Here is a 22,839-nt window from a genome sequence, read left to right as displayed (position 1 = left end):
AGGTGTGCAACATAGTGATTAGACAATTCTGTACATTACTTGGTGCTCACCACCATAAGTGTAGTTACCAGCTGTCACCATACAATGTTACAATATTATTGAATATAATCCCCATATTGTTCTCTTCATCTCTGTAACTTACTTATTTTGTAATTGGAGGTTTGTATTTGTCAGTCTCCTTCACCTATTTTGCCCATGTCCCCCATCCTCCTCCGTTCTGGCAACCACCAGTTTGTTCTTTGTATTTATGAATCTGTTTCTGCTTGTTTGATTGTTCATGGGTTTTGTTTTTAGATTCCACATATAAATGCAATCATGTGGTATTTGTTTTTTTTTCTGACTTCACTTAGTTTAATACCCTTGCAGTCCATTCATGTTGTTACAAAGGGCAAAATTTCAAAATATTCATTCTTCATTATCAGATATACACTTAAACGCGTTTATGTCAGCACATTCTGGTACTGAATTACTATTTTTAAGAGTTTCAGTGTGAGTAGCTTTTGAAAACTTCTCAGGTAGACCCAAGATACATATTCCTTTATACCCCCTATTTTGAACACTAGTCTAGATACTTATCCTCCTTTTAGAATCCAAAATACCACATCTGTGGTGGTGATGGTCAAGTAGAGTTATTGTGAAAGAAATAATTGAGAATTTTTAGTGGTGTTTTATATGACCCAGAAGACATGTTTCTTTTTTGTTTATACCTATTTTTTTTGTGCATTGAACATTTATTTAGTTCAACTCTAACAGGATATTGTGCTAGACATTGAGGGTACAGAGATGAATTAAAACAAATCCTTGCTTTGAATGAATAAATAGAAGAGGAGATGACAGTACAAAATAAGGTAGTTACTATTTCTCAAACTAGGGCAGGTCTGCCCAGGGGTGGTAGTGAGGTAGTGGATACTACGAGATAAACTTGATGCATTTTGTTATGTCAGTTTTATACAGTGGTATGTAATTTGATGCGTTTTTGTTTTATAGTATAGGTAGATATTACCAATGCAATGTGCAAAAGTCAGTTGAATTTTTGTTCCTGAGGACAGTTCCTTCTCACTGTGTTCTGGACTACTTTTTCTTCTAGGAGAGGATTGTGTGGTAGTAAACCTACTGACAAGGGATATGATTAGGATGCTGAAGATAGGAGAGGAGGATATTCTATTGGACTCTGGGATAATTTCTTGTATATTGACAAACTCTTTCACTCAGTTAACAACTTAGCTTGTTCTTCTTGCCATATTATTTGCTCATTTCTAACTATCATTTCTTTACAAAAGCCATTTGCTAAAACCCAGAATGCCCTTCTGCTTATCTGTCAACCCCTTGTCTCATCTTTAATAACCTTCCCAGAGTTTCTACTTCATGACTTGGTTTATTTGAACTTGCAGACTTTTTTAAGGGTTAAATCTTGTCATTTGGGAATATTTTCTGGTAATATGAACTCATTTCCGTTTTCCCTAAGCAGACTATAAATGTTTCAATGTTGTAATTGCATAACTACTTTATGCTTTTCCCTATCAAGAGAAATGAAAACAACATTTTATATATTATTTCCTTCACTGAAATTTCTACATAGGAAATTTTCTGTTAGATCTGGAACCTATCATGTGGTAATATGGTAATCCTAACCTTGTCATAGTTGCAAGAGATGTTGTTATTATTTCTCAAACACTGTACAAGTCATGTGTTTTATATATATTTGAGTATCTGTTATGTGCCAGCCATTTACTTAGATCTTTAGGTCCTTGTGCTGTGCCAAAGACCAGCACTGCATCAGTTCTTTATGATGTCCTTTTTATTTATTTATTTATTTATTATTATTTTTTTAAAGATTTTATTTTTATTTTGATAGAAACACAGCGAGAGAGGGAATACAAGCAGGGGGAGAGGGAGAGGGAGAAGCAGGCTTCCCGCTGAGCAGGGAGCCTGATGTGGGACTTGATCCCAGGACCCTGAGACCATGACCTGAGCTGAAGGCAGACGCGCAACGACTGAGCCACCCAGGCACCCTATGATGTCCTTTTTAAACTTATCTTGAAAGTACCAAATGTGAGATGAAAGAATAGTTGTTAATTAGTACAGAGAAACCTGATGGATGTAGGTTTCTGTTTTTATAAGGTAGAGTGAAGTAAGTGGGTTATAAAAAGCTTCAACTTATAAAGCTGAAGTAAATTTATAGTAATTTGGATACAGAATAAAAGAGGTGGTATCTTTTTAGGACTCTTCTTTATAAATCACCCTTGTAATTTCTTAGAAGTAATTTTTTTTCTGATTGTTAGGAGCAGTGCCTTTTTACTATAGAAACTTGTAGACATCTAAAAAGAAAAAGTTTCCCATGATTTTATGACCCAGAGACATATATGTTAATATTATGATGAATGCCTTTTTTGGTTTATTTTAAATGGATACATACACAGTTTTTTTTTTTTTTAAAATTTTTATTTATTAAATAGACAGAGAGAGAGAGAGAGAGAGAGAGAGAGAGACAGTGAGAGAGGGAACACAAGCAGGCGGAGTGGGAGAGGGAGAAGCAGGCTTCCCGCCGAGCAGGGAGCCCGATGCGGGGCTCGATCCCAGGACCCTGGGATCATGACCTGAGCTGAAGGCAGTCGCTTAACCAACTGAGCCACCCAGGCGCCCCATACACAGTTTTTTAAAAACAGAAATGTGATTGTACTGTATCCACTATGTTAGAGATTGTCATTTTTAGTTCATAAAAAGTGATCTAGTGACTTTTTTTTCTAATGTCAATTTGATATTTTTCGTGGTTTTTTGGAACAATATTTTTTTTTTTTTAAGATTTTATTTAGGGGCGCCTGGGTGGCTCAGTCGGTTAAGTGGCTGCCTTCAGCTCGGGTCATGATCCCAGGATCCTGGGATCGAGCCCCTCATTGGGCTCCCTGCTCAGCGGGGAGCCTGCTTCTCCCTCTCCTGCTGAGTGCCTCTCTGCCTACTTATTTAAGATCTTATTTATTTATTTGACAGAGGGACACACAGCGAGAGAGGGTACACAAGCAGGAGGAGTGGGAGAGGGCGAAGCAGGCTTCCCATGGAGCAGGGAGCCCGTTGCAGGACTCCATCCCAGGACCCTGGGATCATGACCCGAGCTGAAGGCAGACACTTAACGACTGAGCCACCCAGGCACCCCTAAATAAAATCTTTTTAGAAAAATTCATCTTTAAAAAAAAAAAGATTTTATTTATTTGAGAGAGGAAGAGCATGAGCCAGGAGTGAGGGAGTGGCAGAATGACAAGCAGACTCCCTGCTAAGCAGGGAGCCCAAAGCAGGATTCGATCCCAGGATCTTGGGATCATGATTTGAGCTGAAGGCAGAGCCCAACTGACTGAGCCACCCAGGCTCCCCTAGTTGAATAATATTTAAAAAGTTTTTTTATTATAAGACAATATGTAATTGTAAAAAGTCAAACATTACAGAAATATATATCATAAGGAAACATTTCTTGTAATCCTCTTTCTTTAGCTATAACCAGTGTTATTAGATGATTTTTCATGGCATATAGTTATGTATTGCAATATGATTTTTTGGGATTTTTTTTTGGATTGATGTTTACAAAATTATTTAGTCAATTTCCTAGTGTTTTGGTTGCTTCTAATTTATTTTGCTATTTACAGATAATCTTGAATTGAGCACCTTTTTATGTATATACCTCTGCTCATTTCCTTAGGGTAAATTCCTAGAAATAAAATCATTACATCAAAGGGGATACACAGCCTTAAGGTTTTCCATACAACTTGCCTTCTGGAAATGTGGCAGTTACATTTACTTCAACAGTACATGAAGTTGTTTATACTCACATGTGCTCCTTAACTCTGATAGTATTTTCTTTAATTTTCCAATTTGGTAAAAAATAGTATATAATTTAAAATCAATTTTTTTATCCTACTGAAGGTGATGATTTTCTCATGCTTATTGACTAATGTTTGTCTTGTTGATTTTTCTGTTTTTCACTTTCTTTTTTTTTTATTTGAATGTGTTCCTTTTGTATTTAAGGATATCAGCACTCCAAGAACATGAATAGTGTATTTGCTTAACTAAATCATAGGCATTTGCTTTTCTTGGGTGTTGTTACAAAGTGTTTAAATTGCATAAACTTAGTACATTTTTTTAAACATTCTATATCCAGTAGACTTGTTATTCAAGTTCATCTTTAAATATTAACTTTTGTATACTGTTATCTAATAAATGCTCTATGTATCTTTATTATGATAAAATATAAGCTGAAATAAATTTGATAACAAATTACTTGTTTTAAATGAGAAATAGAAGACTTATAGGCATTATTTTATGACCAGTTTATTAATCCTTCACTGATTTAATGAACCCTATTTTTTTTTTTTTCTGCTAATAGCTACAAGTGTATTCATCAGAGTTTGGAGGATAATAATAGATGTCCCAAGTGTAACTATGTTGTGGATAATATTGACCATCTGTATCCTAATTTCTTGGGTGAGTCTTTGGAATGATTCTTTATTATTTAAAATATTCTGTCCCCAAAAGTGTATGCTAGTACTAATTTATTCAGAAAATATAGTGTAGGGGTAAAGCAAGTCTTTCTCTCCTACTCACCTGGGTGCTTTCCCGGTCTTCGTTATTTTGTGATGTATTTTCCATACCATGTGTTGTTAGTACCATATTATATTGTTTTTAAGTTTCATAAAAAAAGAAAAATTGACACAACTCTTAGTTCTTACTACATAGATGGCGGGACAGAATGGGAGGTTAAAGGGGATGCCAGAGGTCCAGAATACCTGTCTCTTTATACAGTGTAGTGCATTCCTGCTGCTTGTGCTTCTGGGGCAGAAGTGAGAGTCAAGGGAAGAAAGTGTTAATGGAGAGGGGGAAGAGGAGGTGGAAACTTGGGCAGTTGGATTCCTGGATAGGTGAAGAGAGTCTGTGAACGGGGGAGGCGATGGAAAAGGAAGAACTTGGAGAAGGAACTTAGGAAAAGAAGAAATACTGAGGGTGTGATACTCTGCAGGACTGGACTTTATGGGCTAGGTTGGGTAGAAGGGAAATGAAAGTCCTGCAAAGCAAAATCCTATGTCCCTGCACTCCGACACATGGATTGCTGCTGCTGTGTGCGCTCTAGAATTACTTTTCTATCAGTTGTCATAACTTCAGAAAACTTCTTTTGGAATGTTTAAATACAGAAAGGAAGCTAATCTTCCAACAACTTTGGTGTTTACTAAAATTTTCAGGCAGCATTCTTTAACGAGTACAAAAGATGGAGATTCCTTTATGTGAATAGAGGGAGCACGATATACTAGTTTGGAAGAACTTTCAAAATATAGTACTGTTTTAGTTAGAAAGTGATTTCATACATTAAGTATATATACTCACATGTATCCAGTGAATAGTGAAGTTACACTTACTGATTTTCTGAGCTAGAAATTATCTGGGTGATGATCTAGTTTTTAACCTCCTCTTTTTATGGATAATAAATTTTTGTTTTGGATAATTGGAGTGTAAGTATTTTATGCCCATATTTGAAGTCTTTTAATTATAGTGCAGCTTCTAATGTGATTATGAATGTCAGCCATGGAAATAACATTTTATGCTGATACATCTTTTCCTGTTTTTCTTCCATCATCCCTTCCACTCTTTACCATTTGTACAATAATAGTCAAATTCATAGGTTCCCACATTAGGTAGATAGGGATCCTGTGCATTCAGGATGCCATTGAGATCTATTTCTGAACATGGAATTTCATTTTTTTTTTCCTTTACTGAAAAAAACTCTTCTAAGTTGTTTCCATTGCTTCAGCGTGAGATTACATGATTTATTTGTGTGGTGCCTGTCATTCTTGGTTGGGTTGAGGACCTTGAACCTTTTGAAGTAATTTCAGATTTCTTCTTGACCATGGTAAAATAAGTATATGTTTTACAGTTTTGAAGGCTACTGGATAGACTTGCACTTTTTTTATTGATAGGTTATGACCTTTACTATTATTTAAAGATTTTATTTATTTGTCAGAGAGAGAGGGAGAGAGCACAAACAGGGAGAGTGGCAGGCAGAGGGAGCCCGATGCAGTACTCAATCCCAGGACCCTGGGATTATGACCTGAGCCAAAGGCAGATGCTTAACCTACTGAGCCACCCAGGCTTCCCAGGACCTTTCCCTTTAATACTGTAAATTTACCTGAGTCATGGGTAAAGCGCTGAACTATGCATTTTCTGTAGCAGTGGTCTTCAAAACTTTTTGCTTGGGTGACTCATAAAAATTCTGAAAAATGATGTTCTTCATCACACATTGATCCCCTATTTAAAATTATCATCCTCAGTTTTTCTTTGTAAGTGTAAGTGGTTGTAAAGGATGTAACTTTAGGAGTATTATAAATTTGGTTATTTAAAAATAAAGCTTTTATCTCTTTTTAAAATGTATCCAGTGAGGGGCACCTGGGTGGCTCAGTCATAAAGCATCTGCCTTCGGCTCAGGTCGTGATCCCAGGGTCCTGGGATTGAGCCCCACATCGGGCTCCCTGCTCAGCAGGAAGCCTGCTTCTCCCTCTCCCACTCCCCCTCCTTGTGTTCCCTCTCTCGCTGTGTCTTTCTCTGTCAAATAAATAAATAAAATCTTAAAAAAATAAAAAAATAAAATGTATCCAGTGAAATCTAAATCATAGTGATTGGTATTTATCATTGATTTGAAAACAGACACCTTTCATTAACAATGGGAAGTTTTATTCATTCCTTTTCTCTTTGCACTTCTACTTAAATTATCGTCCACATAATTTTATCCTTATATAATGTATTTTCACATTTGAAATCCCTATCGATCTATCTGTAATACTTTTCTGTAACAGAAATGTATATAAATAGAAACTATAGACATAGAAATTTTTTTTGAACATAATTTTATATTAAGCATTTAAAAATCTCAGATATTTTTTCTGAGTTATTATTGAGTCATGAGTAGTATGCAATTGGTCAAATATTTACAAATTTTATAAAGTATTAGGCAAATATTTATTGAAAATGTGCTGCTTATTAAGGTTTGGTGCTTTTCTCAGTTCTAGTACCCTTGGAAGTTATTACTAGGACAAGGAATCAGTTTCATTTGTATTTTTATTTTGTTGTTTATTCATTTTTTAGGATCATCATAGTTTTTTTTAAAATTTGAGGTATAATTGATATATAACATTATGTAACTTTAAGGTTTTTCTTTTTAGTTTTAAAGTGTAAGTCTTGAGAAACTTTGCTTACATGAATAAGTTGATGGGGATTGAAGGAATTTTGTTAACAATAACGTCACTCAGTTTTTTGACTTCGTTCTGACTTAAGAAATTAAGAAAAAAAGCATTGACTTATCATCAAAAACAATCTTAATGCTCAGTTAGTTAATAAGTCAAGTCCTTTCTTTAATTTTCATGAAAGCAAAGAATTGGAAGCTAAACACTCAAAAAAGATTTGGTTTTCAGGTCATTATAATCATATAATTTTTTGTCAGGTACTTTGATTTTTCCTTTCCTGCCCTAAACACTATACCACAGACCCTTTTTCTTTTGACTTCCCTTCCCCCATCTCTTCTACCTTCCATTGTATTCTTTTTCATTCTCTCCTGCCTTTGCTCCTTCAACACATTCACTATTCTTTCCATCCTACTCGGTCTTGAGAGCTCTCTTTCTTTTTCCCCATTACTGGAAGGTTCTTGCAAGGTGAAGTCTTCCTGTCCTGTTGCCATCTATCCTGCCCCCGCCCCCCCCCAATTCCTGCAGTTGCTCTCCTCTGCTCCTGCCAAGACTTGCTCTCTAGCTCTCCCTCTCCCTCTCTCCAACTGCCTGCCTCCATCTCTCTCCCTCGCTCAGTCTCTTTTCCAGCTTTCTCTGTATTTAAAATTTATAATTGGAATTTTATCTTCCTTATGAATAACTTTATTATTCTTTGAAGGGACAATGTGAATGCTAAGTGTAAAATACGTGTTTTAAAAAAAATAGAGCATATAACATCCTTACTATTGCCAGGTAGTGTCCTAAGTGCTTTGTGTAAGCTAACTCATTTAATTTTCAGTCCTGTGAGATGGGTACTCTTGTTATTATCCTCATTCTTCAGGTGAGGAAACTAAGGCACAGAGACTTTGGGTTACTTTTATAAAGTTATACAGTAGTATTGGTGGAATTGGGATTTGGTCCTAAGCCGCCTGTCTCACAAGTATATGTGCATTAACTATACTCTCCTGCTTCTAAAAAGATAGTTACTAGAATGGAAGCTTTAGCAGTAGAAATGCTTGTTTGTTCTTAGTACTGTGGCCATTTTATGGATCCAGAGAATTATAATTATGGATATAGAATATCCTTCAAGTTCAGTGATACACGAGATTTCTCAGTAAAATGCAATTTGGTATACCTGTGTAAAATATTACCGTTTAAGTCACAGTTTTTATTCAAATGGTTAATTCTGTAACTGAAATATTAAACTCTTTATTTATGTACTTCTCTTTATTCCCACTACATTATTTCAAGCTCTCCTTTTTCTTCCCTGGGTTATAATAGTAACTTCGCTTGTGAGATGAATACCAGGCTCTTCAGAATCAGGCTCCCATCTATCTACATTTGCAGCCTTAGTTCGTCACCCATTAAATCATTAACAAAGTCACTTTGACTCTGTGTTTCAGCCATATTGATTTAAAGTCATCTTATCTCCTGCTCTTGTATGAATTTAACCCCCTCTTTCTCACACCCTTCTCAATTCTTTTTCACTTCTTTTTCTGCTTAATGAATCTCTTTGTGCATGTTATGGCCGAATTCTAGTGTAACCTTCTATGTGTAGCCTGCTCATTTACACTTTGATTGCTCCTTGTCCTGTGTTCTTTGTTAAGTCTACCTCAATGATAGTACTGCTTATCACATTACCTTACAACTACTACATCATATATATTTGTCTTCCTACTCAGAGTTGCTTGAGTCTTAGATTGAATCTTACTTAGTTTGAGTCTTATTTATCTTTGAAGCTTGGATTCCTAATATGGGCTTGATACATCTCTGGTTTGTTTGGAAATATTTATAGTTGGATTGTGGTATAATGGAAGATATTAGATAGTTGGATTTGTATCCCAACTCTGTTCTGTATTGTATGTCACTGTGAGTAAGTTCTTGATGCTCCCTCTAATATTCCCTCATCTCTAAAATGGGGGAGAATAACCCATAGGATAATGTCTATAAAGTACTAGCCTAGTGCTAAACTGATTTAGTGCTAGTTTTTTTCTTTATCAGATTTTTTGTTGTTTTTGTTTGTTGTTATCAGTTAATTGTTAAAGACAGAAGAAAAGAATTTGTAGAACTGGTTAATTCAGTGGTTCAGTGTTATGATCAAGTTCTTTCCATCTTTCTATTCCTCCATCCCAGCATGTATTGGTTCTTTGACTATCTCCCCCTAAGATTGCAGGATGGCTCTGAGCAGTTCCAGATATCATCTCTTAAGGGAGGGAAAGAATTTGTTTTCTTCCTATCCATTTCTTTCTGAAAGACAGCATACCCTTCATTGGTTAAAACTAGGTCACATACTTAATCCCATTGTCAATTATTGCCAAGGGTATGAATGCCTAGATTGGCTTAGGTTAGTCAAGAATCATACCATTGGGCTGGGGTGGAACCTAGCTTTTCTGAAAGCATGTGGCTTGGAAAAAAATTAAGTTGTTTTTAAAAAAGGGGGGGAATGGTTTTGGATAGGTAACTGACAGTATCTGCCATGATGTTTATAGGAAAGTAACAAAAAGAAGAACAAATAAAAATCCTTAGTGTCTACCTTACAGAATCAACCAGGTACCATGTGGAGGATGGAACAGCCTCACACAGTGCTGATAGTGTCATCATTGAGATGTGTACGAGAAAGCACATATTCCAGAGAATTCTCCTTTAATAATAGCAGTAGTAATAATAGCAGTTGTAGCATTAGAATTTGTGGCAAAATTGTTTTCCAATTTTAAATAAAGTGAAAACCTGGCATTTTCTGCTTAGCATCTTTTTAATTTGGGGACTTTTAAAAGTGAAAATAGAACCCATTTAAACAGAACAATTAGATGATACATTTAACAATAATACAAATTATAGGTACTTTTTGTTTTGTTTCTCTTTTCAGTGAATGAGCTCATTCTCAAACAGAAACAAAGATTTGAGGAAAAGAGGTTCAAATTGGACCACTCAGTGAGTAGCACCGTATGTTTCAACTCTTATTACTATTTTTTAATAAATTTCAGTTTGTTTTTATTGGTTAATTAGATATTAAAGCTTAGCATGTCATTGATTTTTTTTAAAGAAAATTTAAGATTATTCTGTTTAATAAAGAACTTTGTTAACTGCATTGTCTAAAATTTAGTGATCATCTTTTGAAAGGTCTTCTGGGATCGCATTGAGTCAGAGTTGGCTTGTAATACATGACATTTGGAGGATTATATGGCAGGGTGGAACTATGGTTGGTAATTTGGAAAAACTGTTGGAAGGTTCTCAATTTAAGAGAATCAGTCCTAAATTATTGAGGGAAGTGAGCCTAAATTAATACCTTACCAAGTACAAAGTTGAACATATGGCTAGACAAATAATTAAAACCCAAGCACGTATTTCGAAGGGAATTATACCTTTAGACGTGCTCAGTTAACATTTGTCTTGATGAATATGCCTTCCATATCTGTTACCTAGATTGATTCAAGGGAGGAATAGTGTTTAATTTATAATTAGAAGGCTATGGGGAACCATTGGCTAGGAAGGTGTGGGTTAGAATATTATATTTTTGATATTTATGTAATAAACATATTAGGAAGAAGCAGTTAAACATTTATTTTAGGCTCCCTAAAACAATCTTCTTAGGAAGTTACTATGTTTCTTCATTTTTAGAATGGCCACAGATGGCAAATATTTCAGGATTTGTTGGGAACTGATCAAGATAACCTTGATTTGGCCAATGTCAACCTCATGTTGGAATTACTAGTGCAGAAGAAGAAACAACTGGAAGCAGTAAGTGGCAGTTGAACTTTAAAAAATTTTAAGTGGTGGTCTTTATTGCATTGAAAAAGATCTAGAAATGTTTAAAAATAATAGGGTAGTTCTATCACTCAGTCCATCCAATTTTATTCAGTAAGAAAGAGCATGTGCAAGGTATCACTTCTAAAAGATTCCTCTTTTTCAAGTAAAAGAAAAGACAAATTTCTTATAAGTTGTAGTGGCCAGTTTATATTAAGAAAAACTGAGTGATAAGAAAGATTATGAGAAAGTACAGTTTCATTTTAATAGGGAACAATTATATTGGTCATTTTTCTTCTAATGAATATATTCCTTGCCAATCTTCCCTTTGGAAGAGAAAATGGAGATTATTTTTACCTACATAAGATCCTTTTAGCAGGTATCTGTTGATGGCACCTGTAAATAAAGGCATTTAGAAAGATGGGAACTGGAACTAAATATATCCTGTTTTATGTAATAAAATGTAAATAAATGTAAAATTGCATTTATTTCATGTAAATAAATATAAACAATATAAAGTGTTTATAAACAATATAAAATGTGAATTTGCATGTATTAGGATTTGAATATGATCCATTAGGGGCAACTCACACCTTAGCAAAAGTAGATTCCCCCCTGACCTAGCTTAAACAAAAAGGGGGTATCTGTTGACAGGGTAAGGGAGAGAGTAGCTGACACATGTGAAAAGGAAGAGTTTAACAACCGAATATTGGGAGGATTGGAACCATAGCCAGCTTCTCTGGAGACTATATGGAGATGAAATCAGGCACTTGAATGTTGTTGGATCTTTCTTTGGTGCTTCTCGTGTCTATTTCTTTGGGACAGGTCTGATTTTCTTTTCTCAGACGTTTATAACATAATGTGATTATTTGCACTTTCTTCATTTATGTTTTTTGATAGAAGAAAAGGGACTTTCCGATTTCAGTTTAAAAAATTCTGTGGGTGGATTATTAATATAACTTAGATCTGGATTCCATCTTATCAAATGGGAATCTTAGTAGAAGAAGGGAGCTAGTTGAGGTTATGCTTACCAAAATGATTCTCCCATTCTGGGAGGGGGCAAGGCTGGTAGAAATTTCTCCCATTTTTTTTGGGAGAGAGGGCTTTATCTTTTACTTATTTTTTTCTTTTAGTTTTACTGAGGTATAATTGACATATAGCACTGTATAAGCTTAAGTTATACAGCATAATGACTTGACATACATGTGTTGTGCAGTGATTACCACAGTTCTCTTCCTTTGCCCCCCCCACACGTGTACGTTCTGTCTCTTAAATCAATCAATCAATCAATCAATCTTTGTAAAGTAAATTTGGCTCTGTGCTGGGCATGGACCCTACTTGGGATTCCATCCCTCTCTCTCTTGCACGCACCTGTGTGTGCTTGTGCGCGCGCGCTCTCTCTCTCTTCTCTCTCTCAAAAATAAATAAAAAAATTGAAAGAAGTTTATATAAAAAGTTTCAGATTGTACTTATCCTTCTGACATATGCCTCTTTGTTTAGTTTTTGAGGTTTGTGTTGGTAAATGTAGATCTAGTTCATTTTAGCTTATGTGTAATCCATTACATGAGCATATCTTTTCCCCTATGGTGGACATTTGTGTTCTTCCTAATTCTTAGCTGTGTCACTACTACATTTAATATTGTTATACATGTTTCCTTGTGCTCATGTATATACACTTAGTGATTTAAGGAATGAAATTACTGTTTATAGAATTTACATGCACATTTTAACTTATCAGATATTGCCAGGTTGCTCTTTGGGTTTGTACTATATAGACACCTGGTATTTTCGCGTTTTTAGCTGTTGCCAATCTGATAGTAGTCCGATGGGTGTGTGTGTGTGTGTGTGTGTGTGTGTGTGTGTGTGTGTGTTGTGGATCTCGCTACTTTTCCAAATAGATATTTTGGTAATTGATTTTTAGTTGTATTGCATTGTGGTCAGACAACATGATTTATATGATTTTAGATTGGGTATTTTTCTTGATTCCATTTTATTTTCTTTGTGGGTTTATCACGGTAAGTTTCAGTTTTGTTTCTTAGTGGTTGCTTTTGTTTTGTTTTTATTAGATTTTATTTATTTGAGAGAGAAAGAGAGAGAGAATATGGGGGGAGGGGGGAGAGCAGAGAGAGAAGCAGATTCTCCGTTGAGCAGGGAGCCTGATGCAAGACTCAATCCCAGGACCCTGAGATTACAACCTGAGCTGAAGGCAGACGCTCAACCGAGTCACCCAGGCGCCCTCTTTTGGGTTTTTAATATAATTGTTGTTACATTGTACCTTTGAGTAATAACCTTTATCTATATTATAGAAATCTTAGAATAATATACTTCATTTCCTCTCTCATGGCCTTTGTACTATATTTTGTCATATATTTTATTTCTATATACTGATATGTGTTAAAAATACAATTTTGTCTATTTTTCATTAATTGTGATTTTTTTGCTTAATGTATTTTGAAGACATGTTTAGGATTGTAATGTCTTCTGGACATACTATTCCCTTTACCATTATGAATTGTGTATCTTTATTGCTGGAAATATTTTTTTGTTCTGAAGTCTGCTTTTATATTTTTTGATGTTAATATAGCCTCAGTAGCTTAGTTATGATTAGAGCTTCTGTGGTATATCCTTCCTCATTTTTTTACTTTATTCCATCATTGTCCTTGTGTTTTAAAAATGTGTCTCTTAATAGTATGTAGTTGAGTTTCTTTTTTTTTTTTAAAGATTTTATTTATTTGAGAGAGAAAATGAGAGAGAGAGAGAGAGCATGAGGGGGGTAGGGTCCGAGGGAGAAGCAGACTCCCCGCTGAGCAGGGAGCCCGATGTGGGACTCGATCCCGGGACTCCAGGATCATGACCTGAGGCTGAAGGCAGTCGCTTAACCAACTGAGCCACCCAGGCACCCTTGAGTTTCTTTTTTTTATTTATTATTTTTTAAAAAGATTTTATATATTTATTTGTCAGAGAGTGAGCACAAGCAGGGGGAGCGTCAGGCAGAGGGAGAAGCAGGCTCCCCGCTGAGCAGGGAGCCCAATGTGGGACTCCATCCCAGGACCCTGGGATCATGACCCGAGCCGAAGGCAGACTGAGCCAACTGACTGAGCCTCCCAGGTGTCCCTGAGTTTCTTTTTTTAAACACACTCTAATAAACTCACTTAATTCAAGTTCTTAAGTTCATTTTAATGTAATACAATTATTGATATGGTCAGGTTTGAGGTCTGCCACTTTGGTATTTTCTATTTTTCCATATATTACTTATTTTGTATTCCTCTTTTCTTGGCTTCTTTAGAAATTAAGTTTCTAGGATTCTCCATGTTAATATTACATTTTATCTTCTCTATTTTTCACATACTTTTAAAATTGTATTTCTAGGGGTTTCTCTAAAGATTATAAAATACTTTTTCTAGCTAACCTTGAGTTTATAGTATGCCACTTCAAGGATGATGTATTCATAGTCAATACTGAATAAATACTATTTTATGGAAAATGTGAAGTTCACAATAATTCAGTTTACCAAAATCCTCCTGCTTTTTGTGATTAACTGTTATAAACCACACTAAATAGTTGTTTTTGCTTTAAATAGTTAATAGCCTTTTGAAGATACGATGCAAAAAAACCCCCAGAAAAATAAAAAACCCTCTTTAAGTCCAATATTTATCCTTTTAGATGTTTTCATTTTTTTCTTGCATATCTGAGCTGGCATCTGGCTCATTTCCTTTTGTCAATATAACTTGCAGAGCTGATAGTTCTGTTCTCAATGGAGGTCTAGTTATTCTTTTTCTTTTTAGTACTTGTCATTGTCTTTTTGCTTCTTTATTTTTGATGAAATTAGCAGTCATTCTTACTATTCTTTCCCTAAAGATAGTATAGCCCTTTTTCTCTCTAGTTGCTTTTAAGATAACTCTTTTTTTAAATTCTTTTTAGAGATACTCTTTTTGACATTGGTTTTCTGCAGTTTGACTGATAGTTTTTGGTTTTATTTAAAAAAATATTTATCCTGTTTGTTTTACAGTACCAGAAGATCTGTTCCTTGAACATTGTGAAGGTTTATTCAGCCCTATGCTTTCCTTTTCCTCTAGGATTCCAGTTATATGTAATAATGTTTTATATCATCCTACAAATTTCTGGTGTTCTCTTTTTTTTCCTTTCTCTCTACGAATTGGTATAAATAATTTATATTGGACTGTCTTTGAGTTCATTATTTCTTTCCTCAGGTTGTCCAGTCTGCTCCTCTTTTCATTTCATTCTTTTGCCTGTTTTTTCTTTTGATTTTCCACCTTTGCATGTTTTTTTTAATTTTTTAAATTGTAGCTTAGACATTCTGTATTCAGAATTGGTATAGAGACTATAGTAGTTAAGACTATCTTCCTGAAAGGTCTTGCCTTTTCCATTTTCAGGGAGCCAGGTTAAGAGATTGATTTCTGGCCTAATCAGGAATTTAGCTGAGTTGGGGTTCAGTTGTTGCTTCAGTTTCAGTCCATTGACTTTAAAGTGTATAGTTGACCCTTGAACAACATAGGTTTGAACTGTGCAGGTCCACTTATACACAGGTTTTTAAAAACAAATAGTATAAATGTATTTTCCTTGTGATTAAAAAAATAACATTTTGCTACCTCTGGCTTACTTTATTGTAATACAGTAATACAGAATACAGTATATAATACATATGCAAACTGTATTAATCGACTATGTTATAAATAATGCTTCTGGTCAACAGTAGGCTATTAGTAGTTAAATTTTTGGAGGGTTGAAAGTTACACGTGGATTTTTGACTGTGCTGGGGGTTGGTGTCCCTAATTCCTTTGCTGTTTAAGGGTCAACTGTAGTATTTTACTTTTTAGTTTATCCCTTTTTTTATTGTTACTGTGGGAGTAACCTTTTACATTATAATCTGAAGAGTATTGGTTACTATTTTTTAATTTAAATATTTTGTATTGTGAATGTGTCTGTATATACCAGTTCTTTGAAGTTTTAGTTGCTTATTCTATGTATTATTTATATCGTCACTTTTTATAAATATTCCTCTTATTTTTTTTTAAAGATTTTATTTATTAGAGAGAGAGAGTAAGTGAGAGAAAGAGCATGAGTGGGGGGGGGGGGGAGGAGCAGAGGGAGAGGGAGAAGTAGACTCCCTGTTGAGCAGGGAGCCTGATGCAGGGCTTGTTCCAGGGACTCTGGACTCTGGAATCATGACCTGAGCCAAAGGCAGGTGCTTAACCAACTGAGCCACCCAGGTGCTCCTATTCCTCATGTATTTTGAAGCACATGTTTTCTGAAATTGTTTCAGGGGTTCATTTATGTTCTTTACGTTTAATTATTAATTGGGTGTTTGTATCTTCTGTCTATTTAACAGTTTTTATTAAATTTTTTTTTTTTTAGGATTGTATTTATTTGTTAGAGAGAGAGACAGAGAGAGCACAGCCAGGGGGAGTAGGCGGGCAGAGGGAGAAGCAGGCTTCCCACTGAGCAAGGAGCCCGATGTGGGACTTGATCCCCGCATCCTGGGATCATGACCTGAGCTGAAAGGCAGACGCTTAACTGACAGAGCCACCCAGGCGCCCCTGTTAAAAAATTTTCAAGGGGTGCCTGGGTGGCTCAGTCGTTAAGCATCTGCCAATGCAAAGAACTGGAAATTACTTGACTTAATAAAAAGATTTGTTATCTAGTCTTTACGTAAGAGTAATTAGTTTATAGAAGATTTGTTATTTTTAAAATAATATTTATTTATTTGAGAGAGTGTGCATGCGTGTTGGGGGAGAGGCTGAGGGAGAGAATCTCAAGCAGACTCCCTGCTGATTGCTGGGCTCAATCTCAGTACCCATGAAATCATGACCTGAGCCGAAATCACCAGTTGGGTGCTTAGCTGACTGAGTCACCCAGGTGCCCCCAGATTTGTTATTTTTATAAAAAGTTTTGTTACCTAGTCTTTACTTAAAGTAATTAGCTTTTTTAAGCAGCAGTATTTTATTTCCTTATTTTGCTCTTCTAAAGACTTTCATACCCCAGACATTGTATAAAGGTAAATTTCAGGGTGGGTAAAAGATACATCTTTCTCCCACCTACCATCCCTTTTTAAACTTCTTTAGAGAATGAAAAGAAATTTTGAAAGAAGAGGTTGGAATTTAGAAATGGAATGATGTCTGATGAACAGATCAGTTTTAGGAAGACAAATATTGAAGGTTGAGAATTTGGGAATTAATTCCCTTTAAATTCTGTGTCCACATATGCTTTGAAAGGTCTACATGTGGTGGGGCCCCTGGGTGGCTCAGTTGTTAGGCGTCTGCCTTCGGCTCAGGTCTTGATCCCGGGGTCCTGGGCTCGAGCCCCGCATCAGGCTCCCTGCTCCGCGGGAAGCCTGCTTCTCCCTCTCCCGCTCCCCCTGCTTGTGTTCCCCTTTCTCACTGTCTCTCTCTCTATCAAATAAATAAATAAAATCTTAAAAAAAAAAAAGGCCTACCTACATGTATCCTCAGCTATTGATAGCTGTTGTAGCCAGTCATAATACCAGAAGTGCATATCCTTTAGAATTTTTTTGACAATTTTAAGGAAACTATGTATTGATACAGAGAAAAATTATCAGATAAAAGTAACGTTTGTGTAAGATATGGCAATATGACTCATTTGTGAAATTTTGCCTTCTTATTTTATAGATTAAAAATCTGAAGCCAAGTAGGGGAGACATTCATAAGATTTTACAGGGTTTTTAGGTTATAATCCTAGAACTTTTGACTTCCTGACATACCTGGAAAGTTTTATTTTGTCTTCTTTCTTGTTCCCCTGGCCCTCTTTGCTTTTTCCTTCCTTTGAAAAACAAAAGCTAAGTAAAATATTCTCCTAATTTACAAAGTCAAATGATCTTACAAGGTTTATAGCAAAAAATCAGCAGTCCTCAGTTACATTACTCCTTATCCTTAATATTAACTCCTCGGAGCAAACTTTTGTTTTTACTTACTTATTCCTAAATAACATGTCTGCATCGTTCTACTTGGAAAGTTTTCCCTCAAGGAAGGAATGGAAACATTTCTTCCCTCAAAATTCCAGTTGCCCTCCTGTTGAGAAACTACTTAAAGTGTACTCTCCTTGGGAAGATGAACTCATAGTAACTAAGCTCATAAGGGCCATATTATTCATTTATAGTAAAATATATAAAGGTTAGTTAGACTAGATCTTCTCGTAGGTCTGAGCGGTGTATTTTTACCCAGTTGGAAGTTATCTAGAAGCCAGTATCAGAAGGATATGGAATTGGGACATGAAGAGTTAATGATACAATTCACATGTTTATATTGGGCTGTAATCAAGCAGTTGCTTCTGTTTTCTTTCTTTCTTTTTTTTTTTAAGATTTTATTTATTTATTTGACAGAGAGAGTGAGAGAGCACAAGCAGGGGGAACAGCAGAGGGAGAGGGAGAAGCAGGCGCGCTGCCAAGCAGGGAACCTGATGCGGGGCTCGATCCCAGGACCCCGAGATCATGACCTGAGCCGAAGGCAGATGCTTAACCATCTGAGCCACCCAGGCGCCTGCTTCTATTTTCATAGTAGAGATAGTCTTATCTGATTTTTAGAATAAAAAAGTTAATTGCAGAAAAGATTAAAAAATACAGAAAAGCAATGTTTAATAAAAAATTGAAGCATATTCCTTTTCCAACAGCAGACATGGTCACTTTTGAGACAATTGACTGTAAACCAGATGGGACAAATGTAATAAAACTTGCTATCTTGCAGAGCACTAAGGGTGGAGAATAAGAGTCTAAATATATTTCTTCTTTCTTCTTTTTTTCCTAAATGTTTCTTTTCACTTTTATTCCAGTTTCCTCATCTGAAAATGAGATAATTAGGCTAAATGATCATATCATTTATGGAAGCTTTGGCAATTGTAAGAAATGATTAGAGAATTATTATACTTTACTGTTAGTAGTGGGTTAAATGACTTATTTAAAGGATTACTTTGCTGTTCAATTTCTGAGACAGGTCTAACAAAACATATGGCTATTTTGATAAAATTGGCTATATTCTTACCATTTTTAAGCGTTTTCTTTTTTAATTGTCTATTGTTTCTTTTATGTACTTTTATATTTACATATGAAATTACAGTTTCAGAAATTTGCCATTTATCTCCTTTCTTGCAATTATTCCTTTAAAGAAGATTAAATTGCAGAAGAGATGCCATTTGCTAAATTGAATTCCTAGTGTACTTAGTTGGTCCTAGTTTTCCTTTGACCTTAAGGCTTGGGGGGCTTTTTCCCCCTTCTTTCTACAAATCAGTTGTGTTCTTATTTACATGTCATAGTTGATAGGCTAAAATGAAGTATTCAAAATTAGTATTTTGAAGGTAGTTTGTGCACATCCTTTGCTAGTGAATTAATGTTGGCTGTGTATGTTCCTTTTTGTATAAAGATGTGGTCTTTGCTCTCAACCAAATAATCTGTAGACAGTTATAGATAATCAGTGTAAAGAAGTCTCAAAAAAGATGCAGAGGATATTTTTCATCATTGTTGGGACACAGAGCTCCTGTCAATTTGTTCTGTGTGATAGTTTAACTTACTTTTCAGGTGTGTCTAAGGTCCAATAAATACCAGTTTGTTTTGCGAGATGCCAGCGCATCACTTTTAAATCTTCCTCATACTGTGTTTTATAAGTTTATTCAGTTTATGTTTAAGTTTATTCATACTGTGTTTTATAAGTTTATTCACTGAAACATTAATTCAGTTATGTTAATTGGAATATCCTAATGTGATTGTCACCATATTTGTTCTCCCTTGTCCTTATTGTCTTGACTTAAACATTTCATTGACATATTTTGATTCCTTCTCCTCAGAGGGTATAGACTCTGGTAGTGGGATGGCCATGCCTTTGTGGTATGTGTAATACCTTAGTGATTTTCCAAATTTTGACTGGCTTATTCTTATCATCTGGGGACTTGTTATACAAAGATTCCTGTCCCTGTGTTTATTTCAACAAATGCCCCAGATAATTCTGTTGCATAGCAAGGTAAATGAAAATTTATTAATTTTTGTTATTTATTTTTGTTTGATTTGGAAGTGATTTACTGGGCATTATTCTTTTCTAATATATAAGAAATCAGAGTTACCTTTGCTTATAAGCCATTTCATTCCATTTTTAGCTTTTGATACTGTTTTTTTTTTTTAAAGATTTTATTTATTTGACAGAGAGAGACACAGCGAGAGAGGGAACACAAGCAGGGGGAGTGGGAGAGGGGGAAGCAGGCTTCCCACCGAGCAGGGAGCCCGATGCGGGGCTCGATCCCAGGACCCTGGGATCAGGACCTGAGCCGAAGGCAGACGCTTAACGACTGAGCCACCCAGACACCCCTTGATACTGTTTTACATATATTCATTCATCGGGTTCACCTGGAATTCCTTGGTTCTTTGTGTGAATTTTAACAGTAAAAGATAAATATTTGCAGTTTTATATTTTATATCCAGAAAATGTCAAGCTTATAATCATCTTTTATCTGTTACATTTTTGTTTCACTTACCAATTTGGGTTATTTAATCTTTGCCCTCCACTCCATTATATTAAAAGATTTGTTTTTAAATGTTTGATTTTGACTGAAGTTTTCTATGGAAATATATTAATTCTCACATCTGTGTAAGTAGGTAATAACCACAAAAAGTAAGTTTAATTTCTGAAAGGTATGGATTCCTTCCCGTTTATTATGCTTGTTATTTTCTTGGAAATGAAATTCTTATGGAGAAAGTGATCTTAGTATCTAGGAACTATGTTGATTCCACTGTGATTTTTGTCTTGATGTTCTGTTAGCTTGGTTGGAAGAAAAAGCTAGGACAGATAACAGAATTGCCATTTCACGTAAATAGTTTTTTCAGCATGGTAGATGAGGAATGTAATTTAAAACACCTGCTTCTTAAAATTTAGTTTTAGTTTTGGGGAAAATGGCTTGCTTTTTTTTTTAAGATTTTATTTATTTCAGAGAGAGAAGAGAGAGAGGAGGAGCACATGTAGGGGGTAGGGGCAGAAGGAGAAGGCAGACTCCCTGCTGAACAGAGAGCCTGATGCCGGTATCCATCCCACGACTCCAGGATCATGACCAGAGCTGAAGGCAGAGGCTTAACCAACTGAACCACCCAGGCACTCTGAAAATGGCTTGCTTTTAAAAATGCCAGTTAGTAAACGGGAAAACATTAAATAGAAGTAATAGGCTAACTTAAATGGATTCATGAATTTGCTTCATACTGGTTATACTGTGGTGTTAAAGAAAACTTTGAACTCGTAGTTATATTTTTAAAAGAACAATTATAATTTTCTATTATAGGAATCACATGCAGCCCAACTACAGATCCTTATGGAATTCCTCAAGGTTGCAAGAAGAAATAAGAGAGAGGTATATTATTTTGTATGTTTTACATAATGTTTCATTTACTGTTGCTGACTATTCCCATTTCCTGCCATTTTTGTAAAGGCATTTCGTGCTAAAAAGTTTATTTAAACATTTAAAAAGCATTTGAGTTGTGGGCAGTTTTCTAACTCTTTGTTATTTTAACTTCTTTTATCTTAGAACTTCATATTTTAAAAATCCCTTTTTGGAGATGTGCTGAAAAGTTTTTTGTAGGATTGAATACAATGACTTACCTCAAAGTGATAAAAAATAGAAAATAGAATTATCATATGACAGCCTATCCTTCCCCCTGAAAAGAGAATTTAGGAAACTTCAGATAATAAAGTCTTAAGTAGAGAGTGTTGCAAATTTTTCTTAGGGCAAAAATGCATTCTGGGGGAAAATACAAGTAAAAATATAGCTATCTATTTAGAACCTGGAAAGTATAAGACATGAAGGATAGCGAAAAGATAATTTTTTTGATTAATAATCTTATAATCAGAATGTTCTAATTTAATGTTCATTAGATTCCTTAGTCATTTCACACTTGTACAAAATATGGGAAAATAAAAGGCAAAATCCTGTGCTATGGGGAGAATGCTAATATAACTTTGAAAGCAGTTATATATTTAAATTCCTAACTGTCACTAATCTTATATTTTTATTTTAAGTTGTCTAATTAGGTTGTTTTTTTAGTCATTTAAAAAATATATGTAATGTCTGTAATATGCTAAATTCTAGGCTATTACTTTTGAAAATAAAAACATGAGATGTTTTTATTTTGATGAAGTACTGTTAGTGTGCATTGTCAGAACGTTTACATCATCTTAGTTTGATATTTCCCCTTTTTTTGATTATTCATGATGTCTATTTCTTAATTTTTCTTAGTTCAAATTGGATTTTTCTGTATTATGATATTATTAATAGCTAAATATTCTTTATATGGCTTAAGACTTTTTCTCTTATCCTTAAGTTTTGATGAGCTAATAATTGTGATTTTTAATATGTCTATTAACAAAAAACATTATCTTCACTATACATTTAAAATTTATTCCTCTCTGTTGCTTCTTGGCCTTTTGGCTAAGATCATGTGTAAAATTTATTCCTCTTGATTTTTTTTTTTTCTTTGTTGGTGGGTACTTTTTAAACTTTAGTATACATAAGAATCACCTGAAGATCTTGTTAGAATCCAGGTTCTGATTAAAGGTGTATGTTTCAGAGCCCCATAATCTACATTTCTAGCAAGTTTCAGGTGATGATACTCTTGGTCCTTGGAGAGTACACTTTGAGAAGCAAAGCTGAAAATGTTATATCTGGAAATAAAATTATTAATATGTACACTCAACATCTTTTTGTTACAGAAAATTCTTTGGAAAAGTGACGGTTTTTCATATTCCATATATACCTCCCAACTTTACAACAGAATGTGAAATTGTTTTGCAGTAGATCCATATGCTTCTTTCTGCCTTAGACTTTGAAACTTCATTGAAAGTGGGATTAAGTATGTGAGAAA

At 34.9% G+C, this 22,839-nt stretch overlaps 1 protein-coding gene across 5 annotated transcripts in view; it reads left to right on the top strand.

The window, feature by feature from the left end:
* Window positions 1-22,839, top strand: part of COP1 (COP1 E3 ubiquitin ligase) — a 244,434-nt gene that overhangs the window by 29,899 nt on the left and 191,696 nt on the right. For 3 of the 5 annotated variants that reach the window (XR_003209551.2, XR_003209549.2, XM_025877828.2), the window contains exons 3-6: window positions 4,373-4,470; window positions 10,099-10,175; window positions 10,851-10,970; window positions 21,264-21,332. Coding sequence is in view for 1 of the 5 variants with exons in the window: in XM_025877828.2 (XP_025733613.1) it covers window positions 4,373-4,470; window positions 10,099-10,175; window positions 10,851-10,970; window positions 21,264-21,332 (364 nt within the window). In the remaining 4 variants the exon portion in view is untranslated. The remainder of the gene's footprint in view (window positions 1-4,372; window positions 4,471-10,098; window positions 10,176-10,850; window positions 10,971-21,263; window positions 21,333-22,839) is intronic. The other 2 variants (XR_003209552.2, XR_003209550.2) reach the window with 1 other exon arrangement.

Source organism: Callorhinus ursinus, unplaced genomic scaffold, assembly GCF_003265705.2.
Source record: "Callorhinus ursinus isolate GAN/ISIS: 27379988/994484 unplaced genomic scaffold, GSC_fseal_2.0 scaffold13, whole genome shotgun sequence".
Taxonomy (NCBI): Eukaryota; Metazoa; Chordata; class Mammalia; order Carnivora; family Otariidae; genus Callorhinus; species Callorhinus ursinus.
This window is presented reverse-complemented; position numbering and strand designations above follow the sequence as displayed.